This window comes from Prunus avium, chromosome 1 (assembly GCF_965620075.1).
Source record: "Prunus avium chromosome 1, drPruAviu1.hap1.1, whole genome shotgun sequence".
Classification (NCBI taxonomy): Eukaryota; Viridiplantae; Streptophyta; class Magnoliopsida; order Rosales; family Rosaceae; genus Prunus; species Prunus avium.
In genome coordinates, this window is record NC_142284.1 from 11,361,123 (window position 1) to 11,381,778 (window position 20,656).

The 20,656-nt window shown below is 38.1% G+C and overlaps 4 protein-coding genes across 9 annotated transcripts; 1 reads left to right on the forward strand and 3 right to left on the reverse strand.

Moving 5' to 3' along the window:
• Window positions 1-209: 209 nt before the first annotated feature.
• Window positions 210-6,934, reverse strand: LOC110750285 (binding protein). Its single transcript, XM_021950584.2, has 9 exons — window positions 5,267-6,934; window positions 3,842-4,579; window positions 2,683-3,177; window positions 2,261-2,352; window positions 2,038-2,125; window positions 1,827-1,941; window positions 1,608-1,734; window positions 1,348-1,522; window positions 210-1,071 (listed from the first exon to the last, which is right to left on the reverse strand). The coding sequence occupies exons 1-9, from the start codon at window positions 6,776-6,778 to the stop codon at window positions 373-375; spliced, it is 4,041 nt and encodes a 1,346-aa protein (XP_021806276.2). The 5' UTR covers window positions 6,779-6,934; the 3' UTR covers window positions 210-372.
• Window positions 6,935-7,608: 674 nt separating this feature from the next.
• Window positions 7,609-13,252, reverse strand: LOC110750173 (uncharacterized). 6 transcript variants are annotated; one of them, XR_015833037.1, is made up of 6 exons: window positions 12,949-13,252; window positions 11,980-12,134; window positions 11,447-11,478; window positions 9,762-10,160; window positions 8,650-9,409; window positions 7,609-8,201 (listed from the first exon to the last, which is right to left on the reverse strand). XR_015833037.1 is itself a non-coding variant. In XM_021950464.2 (6 exons), the coding sequence occupies exons 1-6, from the start codon at window positions 13,073-13,075 to the stop codon at window positions 9,052-9,054; spliced, it is 978 nt and encodes a 325-aa protein (XP_021806156.2). In that variant the 5' UTR covers window positions 13,076-13,251; the 3' UTR covers window positions 8,609-9,051. The 6 variants fall into 6 exon arrangements, 4 of the variants coding, with proteins under 4 accessions (XP_021806156.2, XP_021806154.2, XP_021806157.2 ...); XR_015833038.1 differs by having other exon boundaries at window positions 7,610-8,161; XM_021950464.2 differs by lacking the exon at window positions 7,609-8,201 and having other exon boundaries at window positions 8,609-9,409; window positions 9,762-10,041; window positions 10,135-10,160; window positions 12,949-13,251.
• A 1,227-nt stretch (window positions 13,253-14,479) lies between these two features.
• On the forward strand, window positions 14,480-16,406 carry TCTP (translationally controlled tumor protein). Its single transcript, XM_021950532.2, has 5 exons — window positions 14,480-14,637; window positions 15,262-15,335; window positions 15,521-15,649; window positions 15,730-15,887; window positions 16,021-16,406. The coding sequence occupies exons 1-5, from the start codon at window positions 14,610-14,612 to the stop codon at window positions 16,136-16,138; spliced, it is 507 nt and encodes a 168-aa protein (XP_021806224.1). The 5' UTR covers window positions 14,480-14,609; the 3' UTR covers window positions 16,139-16,406.
• A 422-nt stretch (window positions 16,407-16,828) lies between these two features.
• On the reverse strand, window positions 16,829-18,246 carry LOC110750309 (universal stress A-like protein). Its single transcript, XM_021950604.2, has 4 exons — window positions 17,780-18,246; window positions 17,600-17,694; window positions 17,314-17,435; window positions 16,829-17,208 (listed from the first exon to the last, which is right to left on the reverse strand). Exons 1-4 carry the CDS (start codon window positions 17,967-17,969, stop codon window positions 17,124-17,126), a joined length of 492 nt encoding a protein of 163 aa, XP_021806296.1. The 5' UTR covers window positions 17,970-18,246; the 3' UTR covers window positions 16,829-17,123.
• Between the last annotated feature and the right edge of the window lie 2,410 nt (window positions 18,247-20,656).

The following is a 20,656-nucleotide window of genomic DNA, read 5'->3' on the forward strand; positions in this document are numbered from 1 at the left end:
TCATCTTCCCAATTAGATCATGCCACGTCGTTCATGGAGCAAAGACTAAAAATGGGTCTTTTTTTATTTTATTTTCTAATTTCCTTTTAGTTTTTATTTTATCTTTTTGGATCCATGACGAAAAAAACCCGGCCCAACTGCCCATGACATTGGTTGTGACAAAGAACATAGGAAACTAACAATGAAGTGGAAGCAATTTACAAGAGGGATCAGGGAATGTTTGTTTTCATTAATTTACAATGATTAAGCGTTAAATTACTGATTAGTTGATCTACTCTGTTTTTATATTTACATCGCAGTACAAAGGAAAGACCAAACAAGTATACAAAACCAAACTCGCAGGCTTTCATTTCATGGGTTGGTGTCTTTAGTTTAGTTCTCTTCATCAAAGTCAAAGTTCTGTTTTTTCCTCACAGATTCTAAGACATCAAAGGGAAGATCACTGCGACCGCTGCGTCCTCCTTGACATGTCTTGAGTTTAGGCACGCTCAGAGCGCTAAGAGGCGGTGACTGTAACCCCTTGTTCACTTCCTTGAGCACTGACCTTGCAGTGGCTTCAGCAGCTGCATCAGCCATCGCTGAGGCCAATTGTGTGTCACCTTGGAGTTTGCTACCAAACTTGTTTTGGGCATGTCTTACACTCTCAATCTTAGATACAACGGGCGAGTTGAAGCTAATTGTTTTCTTGCTGTTGGCAACAGCCTCAGCAGCTGTTGATTTGGCCTTTGCTGCTTCATACTTCTGCATGTCATATATGAGCTCTTTCTGGAGCTGCTTATCGGCAACCAATATGTCTTCGATCTCATTCTTGTAATCCTTGAGGATGATACGAAGGCATTCCATGAGGGAGCCAATGAGGGGGCTGTTTTTGCTTTCCAATAGCCTTTTCAGCTCTATAAAGATGGGTACTGTGTTTTGGATGAGGCCCTTTTTTACTGCTTGAGTTATCCTTCCCTTAGCAGATGCTCCACCATTATCACCACCTTCTTCATCAATGTCTCCAGTGTCAGCTGATGATCCTCGGTTGGATGGAATTCGGATCTCTTTGCAGGCGAGAATTTGGAAAGCATCCTGATCCGGAAATTAAGAAAGCATATTTCAAATATAACAGGCAAGTAGCAAACACAAACACATTAATATTAGCCAAGATTAAAAGGGAACTAAATTAGAGAATCTAGAAATATATCTGCTCTTCAACTCATTAAAAGGACTGAACTGGAAGGCACACATGTTAAAATAAGTTCTGTTGGGTATGTAAACATGTCAATACATTTTGCATATTCCACAGAAATCAGCTACCATATGCAGTAACATGCAAGAAGTTTTTGAACACCATGAGGCAAATACCTTGAGAACAGACTGCCCAGTTATATCATCTATATTGAGCATACCATCAGATGCTGCAGCAAGAATCTCTGCACACAACTTTGCAAAGGTAGCCAATAAGTGCTCTGGAGCCATTTGTTTTAGCAAAGTAACATAGATCTGCATTCTTTTAGACCTTGAATTTTCATCATTGCCCCTGAGAATAACAAAATAAACTATATATAAAATCTAATCCCATCTGTAAAGCTGCTTTCCTTTCAGTTCATTATAGACACACCTACCTGATGGAAAAAAGCCGGCTCTCTGCTCGCGATCCCTGAGCATTACTGTGTCCATTGTGGACATGGCAGTCATTCAGAACAAAAATTGCTTCTACAAAACTGTTATATCCTAGAAGTGGTGCCTTGACTGAAAAAAAAAATTCACGCAGAACAGTCAAATCTCAATGACAAACAAATACATTAATTTCACAACTTCAAAACGAGAGAAAACCTTGTAACCTTTCAGAATATTGTTAAAGAGAAAATTAGCAAGCTGCCTTATCTTCTCTGACTCATCAACAAGGGACAAAAGAAATCTAAGGAACATAACTCCTCTCCACTTCACATAGTCCCTCTGAATTTGACAATATAGTATGAAACAAAGAATTAGTAATCTAACCAGATTTCAATCACCAAAATGGAAATGTTAAGGCATAGGACTAACATATACCTGCAACAATCTGGAGAGAAGTATAAATGTCTGCCTTCTTACAAGTTCGCATGGATCACAGAGACACTTTGTGATCTTTGGTATATAACTGTTGACTTCAAGAAAAACTATTGAGAAACTTATAAAGCAAAACAATAATTCACCTTTAATTCTTCATAGGTAGTTTAAATGCAAAGATATTAGTCGACTCTAGTTCATTTAAGTTACAGTTTTACAGGCTTACCTATCAACTAAAGCAGTGTAGCGAACACAAAAATCTGCCATCATCACCACCAAATTGTTGCGAAGTGCTGCACTATCACTCTTTTCAAGTTCCTACAGAAACTTGTGAGATTTGGAACTCAATTACGTCTTCGGACAAAAGAAAAGGATTTGGTTAAAAGAAACAGAGAGTTTTGAAACTGCTGACGCACACACACACATATGATAAATATATAATTATGTAATTATATATATACGTCACAATCAATTGATATGGGTGTAAAGCTGGTAGGCTACAGAAGAACAAGATTGTTAGCATAACATTTTCTAGGTTATAGGTTCCATAGAAATCTGAAGCATCTTGTCAAGGCCACATGTCAATAAGCTGTTTACAAAAAGCATTTAAAGCTGTATAACATAAAAGATGCAAAGTCAAAGACCAACCTTGACAAACAGAGGAATATAACTCTTCGCAATTTTTCCATCTGCAAGGCAAATCTTCCCCAAAGTCAGCCATGCTTGGATGTACAAAGAAGGGGCCGTCTGATTTACAGAGCTTTTGGGCCTTGTTAATTTATCAGCTTTTGGATCAGAATTCCCAGAAGTGATGATGGTGTATAGTAGTGGAATGGCTTTGGTCATATCAGCAGATGGACAGATGATAACCAAAGACCCAATGGTGTAAGCTGCTGTGACTGCTTCTGACAATGACCTCGACATGGCCATAGCTCTCTTGCCCTTTCTAGTCCCACTTCTAGGTGGCGTAAAGAAGTCTCCTTTTCTTTTTGCATCTGAATCATCCAAAATGAACTTCTCTAAAATCTGAGAAGCTTTTGAGATAAGCTGGTGTGCCCATTTCATAACAAGGGTATCAGCCTCCTCTGAGTTTGAAGCCTTCCGCTTGCACAATGTTCTGAGTGCTTTTACATGAGCATTAACCTGTCATCAAATAAAGCAAAGCAAAAGCACATGTTAAATAATAGAGAAAAGGTGGAAATAAAAACCATATGTATTAGCAAGTTGGTGCTGACTATGCATAGGTCTCTACACGTGGCTATTTTTATTGTCATATCCTCACGGCTAATTGCACATCTCCCCACTTTTGTACCAAGTAAGCTCATAAAAGCAGCACTCAGTCTAAGCAAAGGAAAACTCAATTATCTCAATTATTTGTTCAACATTTCCACCATATTCTTTCACTAGTCACTCCTCTGATACAAATGTAAACATAAGTAGTAGTTTACAATTCAAAAAGTGAAATGAAACTCTGATTAGAGATTATCTCATGGAAGCAATCTACTTGTTATTCACTCTTCAGATTAGTCATGCAAACAGGATGAACAGAACCAACTTTGCCTAGAGTGAAAAACGTTGTTTCTAGCTTCATAAATAAAATCAAAGTTTGAAGAATTCAGTTCATTTAGCTGGAAATCATTCAAAATATATATGAAACATCATGAGCATGTTCAATCTCTCCATCCAGATAAGTTGAGCTTAACATTGAGTGAGTGCTTGTGTACTTCAACCCGCAAGGCAAGCAGGCAAACTAATGTACTAACCAACAAAGTATTGAACAAATATACTGATACCAACAGATGAGTACCTCTGTTGAATGCATGTTGAACTCTTCAATTCTTTTAAGCATATTATGAGCTAAATCTGCTGCAAGTTCAGGGGGCAGCTCAACAGAAACATTAGAGATTGTCTGTAAGAGAAAAACACGATCCCCAGCCCAAGCAACAGAAGTGGAATCTATACCATCTTCCTCTTCACATGCATATCCTTGTGCAAATGGGCTTTGAATCTCCCCTCCCATGCCATACTTGTCAAAGAGCTCCCAATGATGATGGAGAAACTCCCAGTCGACTGCTTTTGCAAGGTATGCTGACACCTCTGATAGAAGAAACCAAGAGCCAGGTGGGGCTGTCCATTTCTCTATTGGCATGGATTTACTGAGCCACAGAGACTCAGATGTCCTTATGATGTTCTGAAGAGAAATAGCAAATTTGTGCTTCATCAATTTCTTCTTTCCCAGGTTTGTGCAAATTTTCTTCACCCAAGGTGTCACCTCTCCATTGCAAATCTCTTTCAAAAGACTCAAAACACCTTCAGGAAACACCGAGTCAACATCCATTTCCAAACCTTTTGCTTTATTTGAATTACTAAACCTGGATTCATCATGAAGAGAACTAACAGACCCTGTAGATACCCGTTCCAATACCAGCTCTAGAAACAAGTTCTCACATTCTTCTTGAATGCTAGACTCGTTATCAGCAATTAAGCGTGGAACAGAGTGTAGCCACTCAGTAGCCACCCTTTCATCCAGGAATGTTCTGAAGGCCTACAAAGTCAATGCAAAGTTCTAACATATAAGATCAGGTATTCCACAAAAAATAAATACATAACAGGCACAATTCAAAAGGAAAAGTAAATAGATCAGGAGAATACATACTTACTCTGACGCAGGCATTAAAATAAAATAATTTCCGCTAAGAGAAGCTTAATGAAGTGTATTTCTGATTATGTATCTCGTTAGTTCTCTTTTTCTTTCAGAAATTATGTATCTTGTCGAAACCATTAAAATCCCAAAGTTTAACCTACCCACTAAGAATATTACAGCACTTTGATCCAAATTGTCAGCAAATGCAGATGCGCCTCTACAAAGTGTGGTTGACAGAAACATAATTGAGAATTTTCAATTAAACATAATCAGATTTCTGAAAGTGTCTCATACAAGACAACCATAGTGAGCTAGATTTTGTGTTCCAGGTGGCTGGAAAGAAGTTAACAGGGTAACCCTTTTAGGATCAAAACCAAGATAAGTGCCCAAAAGTATACATTGTTCAAAAATATAAATGGAATACATGGAATTTCGGAGGCTATACAAAGTATACGACCAATTAGATGCCATACTTCCTAACATTAACTACACAAAGTATACAAACCAATCAGAAACCAAAATTATTATCTTTAACTAAAACATCAGCTCAATGAAGAAAGGTTAGATGAAGCACAACATAAAATTTACCGCTGAAAGAGCTGAAATTGCCGTTTTACGTATGCTAACAAGTGGATCAGAACAAGCCATGCCCATTGTCTTGAGCAAGCCTCCATCAAAGTCACTGCCGAGAATGGCTATCAACTTGGTAATTAAAAGAAGTGCAGCCTTCCTTACACCTGCCTTCTCATCCATGCACCTTTTCATTAAAATTTCATTCATCCAACCCTTCGGCCTTTGGTCACTTGCATTGCCAAGCCCCATAACTTCTTCCAGCACAGCCTGACCCCTAGCATCACCTGACAATAAGCCCACCAGCTGTGACAAGTTTGACAAAGCACGGGCTCGAACTCCAGCAACTACATCTGAACAACGTTGAATCAAAGCCTCCAAGCATTTCAGACCCAATGAATCGTTCACTTCACTTTCTGAATTCAACCCCAATGTATCTCTCAACGATGTCACTAGCACCAGAATAAGGTCAACAGCCAAGAGCCTCAAGCTAGCTTTCCCTTGAGTCATCTTCACTACATAACCCACAAACCCCATTTGGTCCTCAAATTCCAAAAATCTAACAATCTCCATGATAGACTCTACAGCCAAAGCCCGAGGCTCAGACTTCTCCGGTGCCTTTTGAACCAAGTACCTCGGAAAATTCATCACTGCTTTCCTGACACCATCAAGCGTCTTGGCCGCACTCATCAGTCGATTCGTCACAAACCCCAATGCAAATGCCCGCACTTGAGATTTATGCTGAAGAATCATCGGAGACAATGACTTCAACACCTCGGCTGCAATGTTAGCTTGGTCCTCGTGCTCAGGTATGAACACTTTAAGCAAAATCTGCGAGCACAAATCGGTTAGTCTGCTATAACTGCCTGAATTACCACCTACTTCAAGCGCCATCACCGGAATTTCAGCCACAGTTTGAACCAAAGACTTTAAACTATCCGGAAAGCGGTCCAAATGAATCAAACCCATTACAAGTTCCAACCTTTCAAGAACAGTAAACAAGACCTTCACATCAAATTCACTCTCTTCCCCATCACAATCTTCATCGTGAGAACTCTGGGCACAATTCTTCAAACCCCGATTTCTGATGAGGCCCTTTCTCTTCTTATTAGCGGCAACGTGGGACCCATGGCTGGATTCACCTGGAGGACGATGCTTGAGGGACCGGCGAATGGACTGGAGGAGAGAGAGAAAGTCCATGGGGTTGAAGAGAGTGCAGACAGGGGAATTGGGTGAGAGGAGAAGAGAGAGGTAGACTTTGGAGGCTGAAAGGGCGAGATGGGTACGGCCCAAATCCATGGCGGAGGCGATCGGACGGACGAGATTGGACAAAGAGAGGGCCTTGGAGGAGAGCTCGTCGTGGAGGCGGTCCATGAGTTCAGAGTCATCGTCGGCGAGGGCGTTGTCTAAGAGGGTTTGGAGGTCTGAGAGGGTGGAATCGGAGATGGGTAGGGTTTGGCGGTCTGAGGGGTTTTCAGAGTGGCGGAGTTCTTCGAGCTCTGTGACTATTCGGGTTATGGCTTCCTCCATGGCTGTTTTGGTTTGAGGTCACTCCCACTGGGAAAATGGATGGCTGCAGGAGGCCCCTTCTCTCTCTCTGCTTGGCCCTGATTTTCAAATTTTGGGTTTCCCGCTTCTTCTTTTTCGGGGAAGAAAATGCCGAGCTTTCAGACGAAATTTTTTTTTATAACAAAAATAAAAGTAACGCTATTGTTAATTAGTTATCACCTCATCCTCATACGGAGATAAGTATTCTGTATGTTAATTTCTGATTTATTTGTCTATTAATTACCAAAACTTTTGTGAATTATTAGTAAAGTTGAGTAGAAAATGAGATGACTTGTGAAATAAATTTAACCAAGTTAAGTGCGAAAGGAGATGACGAGTATGGTGGCAGTACGTCTCATAAGAAAAATGTAATTGAAGCTTTGGGGTTCAAGATTTTGAAAGATGTAATGTCTAAAACACACACTGTTTGGAACTCAAAACTTGAGTTAAAATAGTTCATGGTGGAGGATGCTCCTAATAAAGTAGCTATATTGAGTTGCACTTGAAAAGTTGTTATTGATTCAAGATTTAGATCCCTTGACTCAAAAACACTCATTTTTGGCCCCATGTAGTTTGTCGGATTTTCCACTTTTATCCATGTGGTTTTAATCCTGACAATTTAATGTATGTAGTTTGATATTATTGCAATTCAAGGACACGTTAAAATTTCATTCAATTCGAAACTTTATCCGGTTCTACCCCAGACTGATTCTGTTGAGTCAACATGCTCTGTATCCTTGAGTGAGTTGGGTAAAGTAAACTCCCTGCTTGGACGGAGTTCAGTTTTCCTGTGACCAAACTCCATGTGCCACCCTGTGACCTTCTTATTCTCTTGACATGTGTCACTTCACTTAACATAAAATTAACACAGTTAACTTCATTTGAAAATTTAAAAACAAAAAAATAATTCTTCATCATCTTTCTCTTTGGTCTGTGCCCAGATATTCACTCTCAGCGACAAATTATCATGCAAAAATTCTCCACAACAATAGCCCATAAGTGGTAGATTTGCATGTGTATTTTTGTCCGGTCATCAACATCAATGAACCCATCTTAAATTCACAAACTTTTCTTTGTTGTGTTTTTTTCATTGATCAAATCAGATTGTTGATACCACCGAGGTGACAGCCGCTGGCCTGGTTAATTTCCGACAACCGCACATCAATTGGTGACACCCACGGGCTTCGATTTATGGAACCCAGATGAAACACCGTCATCCAACACCTGAAAGTTGTCGAACTCGCCTTAGAAATCTTTGTCGAATCTGCAATTTGCCGACCCGCCGAGCTTCTACTCGAGTTGTCGAGGCCCAGCAACAGAACCGCCATGCTCCAACGTACAAAACCCCGTCAGCCTTTTAACCACCTTACATCGGAAAAATGTTTTCGTTACCCCTTCATCTTTCCTGCGCTTATATGAAAGCTCAGCCAGTTCTTGATAAACAAACCTTTAATATAATTATTTTAATTATTATTTTGATAAAAATTAAAGACTTAATAGAGTTAAGTTTTTGTTAAATGAAGGGACACGTGTCAAAAGTATAAGAAGGTCACAGGGTGGCACAGGGAGTTTGGTAACAGGAAAACTGAACTCGCTTGGACGAGCACCAGGGAACAGGAGAATTCCCACTACCGCTGACAGTCCAGATGCTGATTGACCTAGCCTTGCATTTCCAAGTGTCATTGAATTGCAAGAGATTTAAAATTACATAGACAAAATTGATACTAATGGGACCAAAGTGGTAAACAAACTAACTAAATAGACCAAAAATGACTTTACGCCTGAAAAAAAAAAAAACGAAAATACCCCAGATTCAAGAACACATATTACTTATTGGATTTTCAATGACTTACCCATCTAATCAGCTCCAATGCCAACGCCGACTTGTGTAGAATCAAAGTCGAACTTGACTTTGGTCGTTTGGATGTGGCACTAAGTGATCCACAGTACATCACATTGGCAAGGATGCGAAAGTTATAAAAAGAGTTTGCACAAGGCAATTTTTTTTTCTTTCGTTGGTTGCATAAAACAAATTTAGTCCATACCATATGGCATCAACTAACCAGCCATACATTCCTAGGCCTGAAACTAACACCTTCATAGCCTCAAGTTTTGCAGTTATGGTTTCTCATCCTTGGAGTTTATGCTCTTCATAGGAAGAACATTTTGCACCTGCGGTAATAATTATTCAAGGCTAAGCAACTTAGCTTTTTTTTTGCCTCTCACGGACATTTCAGTTCAGCCTGCTATCAAGCTTACTCATTAATGTCCGGGAGCAGTGAACCAGTGTCTTCAGGAAATAGTTGGAGAGGTTCGACTGCATTTCTTTCCTGGACATGGTGATGACTGTGAGTTGCTGCTTCTGACAGGTTAGAGTTGAGGTTCACAGACCATGCAAAGGAATTCCCAGTCTGTTCAACTAGCGAAGGTGCTGTGTACTCTGCTGGAAACCAGCCCCTCAATCCATTTGATCTTCTCATGTAAGTGTCCGCGGCAGATGAAGAGGAATTGGTTGGTGTCTGCTGCATCCTTCGTAAGTTGGAATAAACTGGATCATTGCTTCCTTGATAACCCAAACCAAATGGAGATTCAGTAGCAGTTTGAACACGCATCCTACAAGGAAAAGGTGCATGTAAGATATTTAAGGCGCAGTGTAAAATAGGCAAGGCTAAGAAAAATGAAGGACAATGAACACAATGCAGGTTCAGAGTGACTTGGGATATTTTAATAATATGATGTATCCCTCATGAGCCATGACATCATTCCAGCATAACCAAGCCTGGCCCATCGCTTTTTCTCAGGTTTATTTCAAATAATAAATGTTATCTATGAAGCTAAAAGCACATACCATTACTCTCATATTTATAAAAGCGTTCATATTAGATGGGGTTAGCTGACCTTGGTCAAGATCCGCATTGTCAGTCTCAAGTACGGATAATGAGCGTTGAGTTTATCAAAAGCTTACCCACGCTCAACGATTCGAGGAACAAATGGTTCATTTGGCATAGCATGAAAATCAAGCCCAGCACTCAAGGTTGCAGATCTAACTGAAGCCCAATTAGCACCACTGGTATGGTGACCCCTTGAAAAAGAATTGATACAGGTATCACATATGAAAGGATCACATCTCCAATTAACCCGGGAAGTAAATACCCCACTGTGTACAGGAGGGCCACTCAATTGATGGCTGGTATTAGGATTACCAGAAAAGACGGCATAGGGGTCAATGAAATTCCCATCTGCATCTTCAATATGTGGTTCTAAGTCTGTTGTTAAAACAAGTTTTCTATTAACTGGGTATTTAAATTTAAGGTGGGAGCAGAAGAAAATGAACTTACAGCCAGGTGATGGTAACCTTGTTTCCCTGCAAGTTTCAAAACATCCACATGTAAAACAAAGACCAAAAAAGACACAAACCATAACATCTTTAGTAATTATTATCTCCAGTCTCAATAAACTGCCGGAAAATAGAGGTGAATTTCATGATTCTTGAAAACCTAGGACAATTAAACTTTCTGCATACACTATTGGTTTCCTTTCAATTTTTTTATTTTTTATTTTTCATTTAAAGATGAAAAAAAAAATTGAACACAGAAATCATCTCTCTTTATGGTACTATACTTTGGACCCAAACCTCTAGAATACAATCAGAATCTAATCAATCTGATTATTTCTGTTTTCAGATAACAGCAAGTTTATGCAACAAATATGGTATTTCGGCCAGATGTTAAAATCACTTAAAAACGCATTACATTTACATTGAATTTATTTATCTGGGTTCATTTTTCCATAAGTTTGGGATATAAGTTTCTGCATGAAAGACTCAGCAACTAACTACACCAGAGGAGAAATTCAGCCTCTTGACTAGAAATAATCAAGGACATTAGATAGAGGTATCCTTGAGCTTCAAACTTACTTTTGGTATGGGTATTTAGAAGACTCATAAACAATATCAATTGGCATAAGAAAAATGAGGACTCATGCAGCAGGCAATGCCCAATATGGGATTGGGGGACGAAAGGAAGATGGAACTGAGAATAATGTGGATGAAGGAAGCCTCTTCAATAATTCCAATAATCCCATTCTTTAGAGATGGCCCTTCTCAAGTTCTAACATACAATCCCCTTGTTTACAATAGACTCACTTCTAGACATTTCAATGCAACTGCTACCTAGGCAAACTTGTAATTCCATTATAGTAGTTCATCAATAGGATACCCCCACCAAGTAAACAGCATTACCACAGCATAATGATAACCACACAAGCAACACAAAAATTCATGTTAGATGGGATATATCAGCATCTCAAAAGGAAAGAATCCAAGCACAACTAGCAACTACTAATTGAAGTCCTGGGCTACAAGTTTTTTTAACTCATCAATCTGACGACCTATTAGATGAACACATAAACAACACGCATTAACATAGGACAATTTAATATCTAGAGTTGAAGTTTTTATAGTTAACTAAAAACACAACTTTCACATGCCAATGATAGCCCAAAACTAATCTAGGCTTAACAATTCCCAGTAATTAATGTTTAAGATCAATAAATATTCAAGTGATATCGAAGATAGTATAATGGCAAATTTTAACACAAAAATGAAGCAGAAGGAAAGTAAAGACCTTGCACAGGAGAAATAATGCTTACCAAGTATAGTGACGTACAAAAGTTCCATTTCCCTGAAACATCCACAAATGTATTTACAAATTAAGACGAACGACTTAGACAAACTGATGATCACGTCAAGTGATGTACTTATACATATATATTTATATATAATATGGCAATGAATCATGGAAAAAAATACATTGAACATCCAGGTATGGCTATAAAACCATGAAAACATGTTGCAAAGATTATATTCCATGTGTGTGTTATGAGGAAAAATACAAATTGCTTAGTGATGTAAAGGAACAAAGTAATCTAAAATTCTGTATATGAGGCAGAATCAGTCACACATTTGTTGATATTTCGAAGCCGAACCAAAAACTGATAGCATAAAATGACATTTTAAGTGTCCTCAGTTGGTTTTACAAATAATTTCCTTAACCAGTTCTGCTAACTCAATGCACCCACTAAAGCAAGTCAAAATGAGCGAGAAAAATGAGTGTTTGCAGCTTTGAGGAACCTATAAATTGGTACAAAAATAATTAAAATTTATAAGTAGTCTTTGCTTTTACCATGTCAATGAAATCCACAGGCTCCTCATCCATCCCCTCATATAAGTCAGGCTCAGGGCTACCATTCTCAAAACACCTCCATACACCATTCTCAATCTCACGGCAATTCGGGCATTCCATGACACCTTTTACATTGAATGCAGAACCGATGCAATCTGAAGAAAAAGGAAAACACATGATATCAGAAAAAATAACAAAATTCCACGAACAAACAAAATTAAGTAAATATTTCATGATTTAGGAGGTTAACTTTTTTTCAGCAGTCAAAAGGTGTAAGGTGAAAATATACCAAACCTAGGAAATGTGACCCTCTACTATCATTCATAAATGCCTTTCTTTTTGTGACCTTATATCATACCGTAATTCTCACAAGGCGTGTATTAGCACCTAGGAGATAAGCATAAACCAAGACACAAGTCAATATTTAGACCAAAAGTCATTTTGAACTTCATTAGGATTTAGGAGTTTCCATAGCTCACCCATAAAAGCTAATATGTCTTAGTAAATGTACATGTATACACACACACACACACACCCCATGTTAGACATGTCTACAAATGATAAATCCAATAAATCCTACTTTTAAAACAGCCAATTCGTCGAACAGCTTAGGCACAACCCGATTCATTTTCCTGATCCAAAGTCAAACAGTACATAGTTTCTTTTTTTTTCATGAATTACAGGACACTGACTATTGAGCTCATAGTTCCAATACACACACCAGCATACCTTCATCAAATACCAGAAAAAGAAAATAGTAACAGCAATTAAAACACTAATGACATCAACAACAATAATAACAGTGATAATCATTTCTATGGTATCCTATAATAATCATTAACAATAATTTTGAAAAAAAAAAAATTTCAATTCCATAGTTATGTACACACATATATAATTTAGTAAAGAAAGAACATAAAATAAAAGAAAAAGATTTAAAAGTTGGCGAAGTCTCTGTGATTTACTCACCGAGATGAAACGAGTGAGAGCAGCGAAGCCTGACGACCGTACGGCCACAGTCATCGGAGACGTCGTCCATGCAGATGGAGCACTTGACAGTCGAGGAAGACGAATCGGGCGACGTCGCGTTGTCCATTTGCGCCCGAGCAAGGAAAAGCCCCACAGAGACTGAGAGTATGTGAGAAGAAGAGCAGAGCAGAGGATGAAGAAGAATACGCAAAGAAAGGGGCGCAGAGGCACAGACATTTATACAGCCAGAGAATCATAGCTCCTCAGGAAGAACCAAATTGGTTGTCACCCGCGTCTATATATGGTAACTTGTCAATGGGAGTGGCAAGCATATCTATTTCAAAACCGGAGATTGGGTTCCCCTGCGGTCGAGTCCATGGGAAGTGATCGCTTTGGCGATTGTGTGGCAAACACGTGGAGGGTTTTCGTATATGTTGTTTGATGATTGGGTGGTCTATGTTTGGTTTTATTCATTGAAAAGAGAATAAATAAAAAATAGAATATACATGGCAATGTTTATTAATTGAGATGGTATAACACATCAGCTGCCACATAAGATAGTCGGCTAAGGTGATCAATGCTGCGTCTAAATAGCATTACTCTTAAATTATTAATAAGTATTCTTTGTTGTGACAGCTGATGTCAGTGTGTCGTACTTGAACACTCCACAAGCTTTATCTATGTCCTCGTGAAATTGGCGTGAGGGCCAGAGCTATCTGATGTAATTTCCTTGTTTATCTTGGGCATTTAGTTAGCCAAAAAGAAAATGAAACTGATTGTGAGAAAACATGTTCTCACTAGAGCTTTCGTGTAGTAGGTCGATAGTTCTTATTCAATGAGGAACTTTCAAATACACAAAAGTGTAATTTAGCACGGCACAACTCAGTATGTTGGAACCAACCTCACAATGTAATTTCATGAAGATAAGACAAGCAAGGGGATTGATTCCAATATAGTTGTTTGTGTCATCCATTGTCCTTTTGTTGTTTCTCGTTCAAGATTGGGTTTCAAGTGATTATGGGAGAAGTCTAGAAAATTAAATCAAATAGAATCAATCAAATACACCAACCCGAAATCGAACCAAATCAATTATTGTAATTGGTTTAATTTTCAATTTTGAAGGTGAAACAGACACAAACGAACCGTGCCTACCCTAAATTCCCACATGATTTCCCAAATTTGTACCAATGGAAATCTTGGGTCGAACATGATTTCGGGTTATATTTTACCCAAATTTGGGTTTGGCATTCTTGGCTGGAGATGGTCTAACGGAGTTAACCAGCCTATACTGCCAAATTAACGAGGCCTAGCTGGCAAGCCCAAATAATTTATAGACCCAATTAAGAGCATTAGAACTGGACCGACTAGACTACCCGAAAAACCTGGTTTTACAATTTTACTAGGACTTGGAACCAAAAACCTGGTTTTACAGTTTTACTAGAAAGGGCATAACAGGAATTCAAGAGAAAAAACAAGTCCTTTCCCGTAATTTTCGAGTTGCGTAGCATATTCGTGTTCTCGGCCAAACCCTCGCCTATAAATTCCAGTTGACGAAAGCACTTGAAACCCTCTCTTGCTCTCTCGTTGCTGCGTCGCTCTATCCTCTCAAATCCCTAGTAAATCTTGTTGGGGCGATCCGAGAGAAAGACTCTGCTGCAAACATGTTGGTTTACCAAGACCTCCTCACTGGTAATTTCCCCCGTTATTTTATTTTCCCCCTCTCTGTCTTAAATTAGGGTTTTAGTTGTGTTCAGTATTAGTTTTCAGGGATGATACGAAGTTAGATCTCTGTTAAATCTCCAAATTTTAAGTTAGGCTAGGGATCTGATTTTGTTCACTGGCGCCCAATTTTCACTACTGCCGTATTCGTCTTGTTGTTTCACAAATTTCTTGATCTATAGCTGCTGTATTTATTTTGTGTTGATCATGTGCAAGTTTTTTTTTTTATGTAATCAGCTACTGGGCTGCATGTTGTGTATATTTTGTCAAGCTACTGAATTTGTTCTGTTCAACTGATTAAAAAAACCTAATTTGTAGTTTTAGTCAGTATTTCAATGGTTTTCGAACTATTTTTTGTATTTTTGTTGGCATATGCATGTGATGTGGTTGGTGGAAGATGTTTGGATTGAATATAGCTTTGTTATCATGACGCAATTCTAAAACTTGGATGGGTTAACTAAGTACTTTAACTTAGATACTTTTATAAGTTTGTTTGTGAGGTTCTTCTTGTTCGATCTGATTTTTTTTATTGAGCTTATATATATCGAAGCTCTCGTTTCAAGTTGTTGACCAATTTTAGTGTATTCATACTAGGTGATGAGCTTCTCTCGGATTCGTTTACATACAAGGAAGTTCATAATGGAGTGTTGTGGGAAGTTGATGGAAAGGTGGGTTCATCAATTTTGAACTTAACAAGTTTAACAGATGGTTCTCGCAATGATTTTAATTTATTTGCATAACTCAAATTTAATGTGTGGGTATCAAGGTGGTTGTATTGAGCTCTGCTGTTTATGTTAACTTCTACTGTTGCACAGTTTATTAAACGTAAGTTTGTATGATTTTTTGTCTCCAGTGGGTTGTGCAAGGAGCAGTTGATGTAGACATTGGTGCAAATCCCTCTGCTGAAGGTGGTGGGGAAGATGAGGGTGTTGATGATCAAACCGTGAAGGTGGTTGACATCGTTGACACATTTAGGCTTCAGGTATGTAGTGCCCACTGTTCTGTTGGCCTCCAAATTTTGTCTTGGAGTAGAAATTGATTGTTATTGCCTGATGCTTGCAGGAGCAACCGCCTTTCGACAAGAAGCAGTTTGTCACATGGGTGAAGAGGTACATCAAACTGTTGACACCCAAGCTGGAGGGGGAGAAACAAGAGGAATTCAAGAAGAACATTGAGGGAGCAACCAAGTTTCTGCTTTCGAAGCTCAGTGACCTCCAATTGTAAGTTTTGTTGGTCCCTTTAGTGATTTACCATTTTAGTCATCCTGTTGATAGAATACTTTGGCACTTGCTATCATTGTGGAATTTTTACTCGAAAAAAGATACAAGCATTGAATCGCATGTTCTTTTGCAGCTTTGTTGGGGAGAGCATGCATGATGATGGTGGTTTGGTGTTTGCCTACTACAAGGAGGGTGCCACTGACCCAACATTTATCTACTTTGCTCATGGTTTGAGGGAGGTCAAGTGCTAAGTATTGGCACAGCTGGCTTCAAGCAGAATGCTTGTTGTAATCCTAGTCTATATTGTTGCTCTTTTTTTTTCTTCTCTAAATTGGGGAATCAGGAGTCTATTTTTGCTTGTTTTCTTTAGAATGTTTTGCATTTGGTGACTTCAGGCTTTATGCCTCCTTCTATGTCGTTTGTTAATGGTATTTTCGAATTTCGACTTGGATTTCTAATTTATTTGGTTCTATGTTTTGATTGAGAAATAAGAATAATATTGTATTCTAGATTTTAGCAGCTCCAAATCTTCATTCATATCTATGCATGCACATCTGTATGTTGTATAATTCATAAATCTACCAGCCCGTTTAAAAAAATCATGGTTCATTCATTACTGGGACAAACGCAAATGGGTCTGCAGTACTGTGTAGACGGTGGAACTGTAACAGCTTGTGCACCTGTACAGAGGTTTGGTACTTGACCTTGGCTAGTTGAATCATCAGTTTAACAATTTCGTAACAAACTCTCTTGTAGTTCAAGTGATTAAGAATTGAGTTTGCGCACAAGTGAAGAACTGTAACAGCTTGTGCACCTGTACAGAGGTTTGGTACTTGACCTTGGCTAGTTGAATCATCAGTTTAATAATTTCGTAACAAACGCGCTTGTAGTTCAAGTGATTAAGAAATGAGTTTGCGTTCAACCGAAAGAAGAAGACATGGTAAGAGCGATACCGATGGATTTTTCAGAATTGTTTAGATCATTATCGTCAAGTTAAAGGAGGTATGATGTTGTTGTCTTTGCCAAGAGTAAGATTATTGGGAAGAAAATCACATTATTCAATCCACTACATGGATACGAAGTGCAATTCATTCCAATACCCTTAAACTGTTTTTGTTTTTTGTTTTGTCAAATAATAATAACTTGCTCAAACAAAGAAAAAAATCCAAATGAAATTGGCCCTATTATTCATAGACCCACAATGCATAAAATTTTATTGAACGCTTGATGAAAGGCTCAGTGCTTCGTGGGTTTCTTTACAATCATGACGGAGCATTTAACATGATGAGCACAGTAGTCGCTTACACTTCCAAGAACTGCCCTGCAAGAGATTCGAATTTTGTGTCACATTTTAGAAGAGCCTGGAGGAGGAAGAAATATAAATAAATAAAAAGGAATTTTGGATTTTGTAAGTTAAAACATGTACCTCTTTACAAGTCCATAACCATGACTGCCAAGAACCAAAAGGGAGGCATGGTGTTTTTCCACAGCATCATTCATAACATTTCTGGGATCACCTTCCATTACTTCCACTTCCACATCTTCCACCTGCACCGTCGCTAATTAACCGTGTTTGCTTGATAAATCGCATTAATTAACTGACCACATTATATGAAAAATAATGCGTGAATTACAAAAAATGGCGGAATTTGGAAAAATAGCCTAGTGAGTGTGTTCATAACAACACATCACTTGCAGGATTTTGTACTTACCTTTTTGCTGGTGCAAATATCCTTAGCTTTCTGCACGGTCTTACCAGCGGATTTCTTCATATCCGCCTCCAACGAAGTCATAAAGTCCACAGAACCTGCATTTTACAATAAAATGAATTAACCATGCAATTAATTAAGTTAATTAATGAAGCAGAAAATGAGATTGGTTCTGTTAATTACCAAATCCGGCGACGCCGAGGGCAGAAGAGGGAGAAGCCCTAGCATGAATGACGATGAGCTTGAAAGGGTGGTTGGTGCCGTGAGCAAAGAAATGGTCCAAGGTCCACTCCAATGCATAAAAGCTATGCTCACTGTCGTCCACTGCAACTAGCATCAGCGGCTTCCCCTTGTTCTCACTGCCTTCCGCCATTATCTTAATTACTCGCTAAGTAATCCAAGTTAATCACTAATTATCAACAAAAACAACAAGAATATCCAAATTAATTAGTCGAGTGTGGGATTAATTTAGTTGGAGAGTGTGCTTCTGGGTGGTAACGGCTGTAAAGGATAGTAGCTTGCTGTTGCTGAATATGATGGTGGTGGCATATGGCATCTCAGTCAAGTATATATATATGCCTAAATTGTGGGTAACTGTATCGAGGTCGTTACGCCCCTCGACTCGGTTTCTAACTCTCTGTGGATCAATGGCCTTGAGATGGCGGGAGTTTCTGTGAGGTCCAATTCATGGCTCATATCAAAGTGGAGTGTTGGGCCAAGTATGATCCCTCTTTAGGAGCCTTTACAAATTAAATTAGTTACAATTTGGTCTGATTTGGCATAATATTACACTTTTGAGTGTACAAATTGGATTAACACACTCATAGTAGTTTAATTTGACCGATTTGAAATCTTCGGACAATTTTTTGCACACTCCTAGCTTAGGGTCTGTTGCTTGGTGAGCTGAAATATATGACTGAATAGGATTCATAAATTATAGTCAAATGTTCGGTAACTTGAAAATAACATAAATTAAATTACGTCTAATTTGACTAGAGTTAAATGTAGTGGAATTATGAATCTCACTAAGAGCAAGTCCAGCTATAGAGCCAAACCGGGCTAAAGGCCCCCCAGGCAAGCAAAAAACGAGTCCAGCGGGAGAGATCCAGCCGGGGCAAGGCATGGGACCCACCAGCCTGGGCAAGCCCACAGGCAAATCTTGCCTGGGCTCAAGCCCGAAGGCGCTGACGTCAGCGAGCAAAAAAATTCAATTTTTTTTTTTAAAAAAAACAAAATATTATGGATGTTTTCCCTATAAATACATAATAATTTTATTCACTTTCTAAATTGTTTATATTTTGTTGCATAATCTTTTTCTTTTTCTTACCTTTGCCCTAGACTTCCAATGGTGGAACCAACTAAGGCAAGGGTGCCACTATTCACATGAATAGTGGCAGCCCTTGCCTTGCCTTAGCCTTCATGGGTGGACTTGCTCTAAAAGGTTGAGATTATGGCGAGGGTCTAGTCTAGAGGAACCCTTCATTACCAAAAGAAAGAAAGGATGGTGGGAGCCAAATTGGGTCTAGAAACGTTTAAAAACTTTAATTCAAATTAGAATCCTGAGCTAAGCATCGGTCTCAACCCTCACATGCTTTAAGTTAAAGCAAGGCTTTTCCCAAAATAAGTGTACCACACGGATAATAGGTTAGGGAACCGAACAGAAAAGTGGGGTTTTTATTTATTTATTTATACTTTTTTTTAATAAAATAAATAAATAAAGTTGGGTCCACTTGGAGATCCACCAGCATTTATCAATGTCGACCCAATTTCCAGAACAACGAACAAACCTTTTTTTTATAAAAGAAACTTGAAGCAAAATAAAATAAAATATTGACCTTAAGTAAAATTAGAATAAGATTATTAAATGATTTTATGACAAAGTATATTTATGCAACCAAAAGTATGTTTCATGATGCATCCGTCCGTTTTCGTGGCCTTTTTCTCAAGTTTCGATTATGTTATGTTATTTTAGATATACATTGCGTACAGATCAATCTTATATCGATATGAATTGTTAATTCTATCTTACTAATATGATTTATATAATAAAAATTTACTCGAAATATCCATAATTATTTAGTAGACAATTATCAATACTTTTCCTCACCAAAATTTAGGTTGAATTCATATATTGTGTCTCTGAAATAATTGTCACCTTTGGAAAATAGCAAAGGAAAGTAAACATATAAAAGCACAAAGTTAGAAAAGCGAGGTCTTTTAGGAATTTACAAAAAGAAAGTCCACCTAGAAAGGTACAGCGCATAAATAATCTTGCTGTCATCAGTCATCATTCTATCACACTGTGTACGTTCCATCACCAAATGGCTGAAGCGAGTTTGGGAGGGTATTATTGACAATAACAAAAAGCTTGAGGCAAGGGTATATATATATATATATATATATATATATATGCTTATTTGAACTTGAGACCGTAAAGTTTGACCTTTCAGCATTAAACAATTCTAGGGCCTTAGAAGCATAGCATATCGACATTAATATGTAAATATACAAGTCGGCAAACACCTGAAAAAATAACATCATGGATTCAAATGACTAATGCATTTGTTGTAAATATATATGTATATATAATACAATTGTTTTTTGCTAGAAAAAAAATGATAATCTACAAAATAATGAGTAATGCAAACATGTGATGAAAAGTTATAGAGAGCATTGATAATGATGAAGAAGTTTTTTTTTTGTTGGTTGAAGAATGATGAAGAACGTATATATGTAATGTAAAATTGTAAATGAAATAAACAACAAGGTACAAACTTTCATGTCTCGTTTCGACTGGAAGTGCAAATTTCTAGTTAAACCGACCCGCACTACGACTTATTCTGTTGCCTGCTGCTTAGCCAGCAATTGTATAAAACTGCTGCACAAGCTCAATATATATTAGTAATTTTATTTAGAGCATCTGTACATATTTTTCAGAGCCAGAAGTCTCAGCCCCACCGTCCCAATCCAAGTCTGAAGTTGAGAAAAGATTACAGCAATATATAAACACGCTTACACCTAAATAAATTGCATGTATATACTAATCAAGTTGCTTTAATT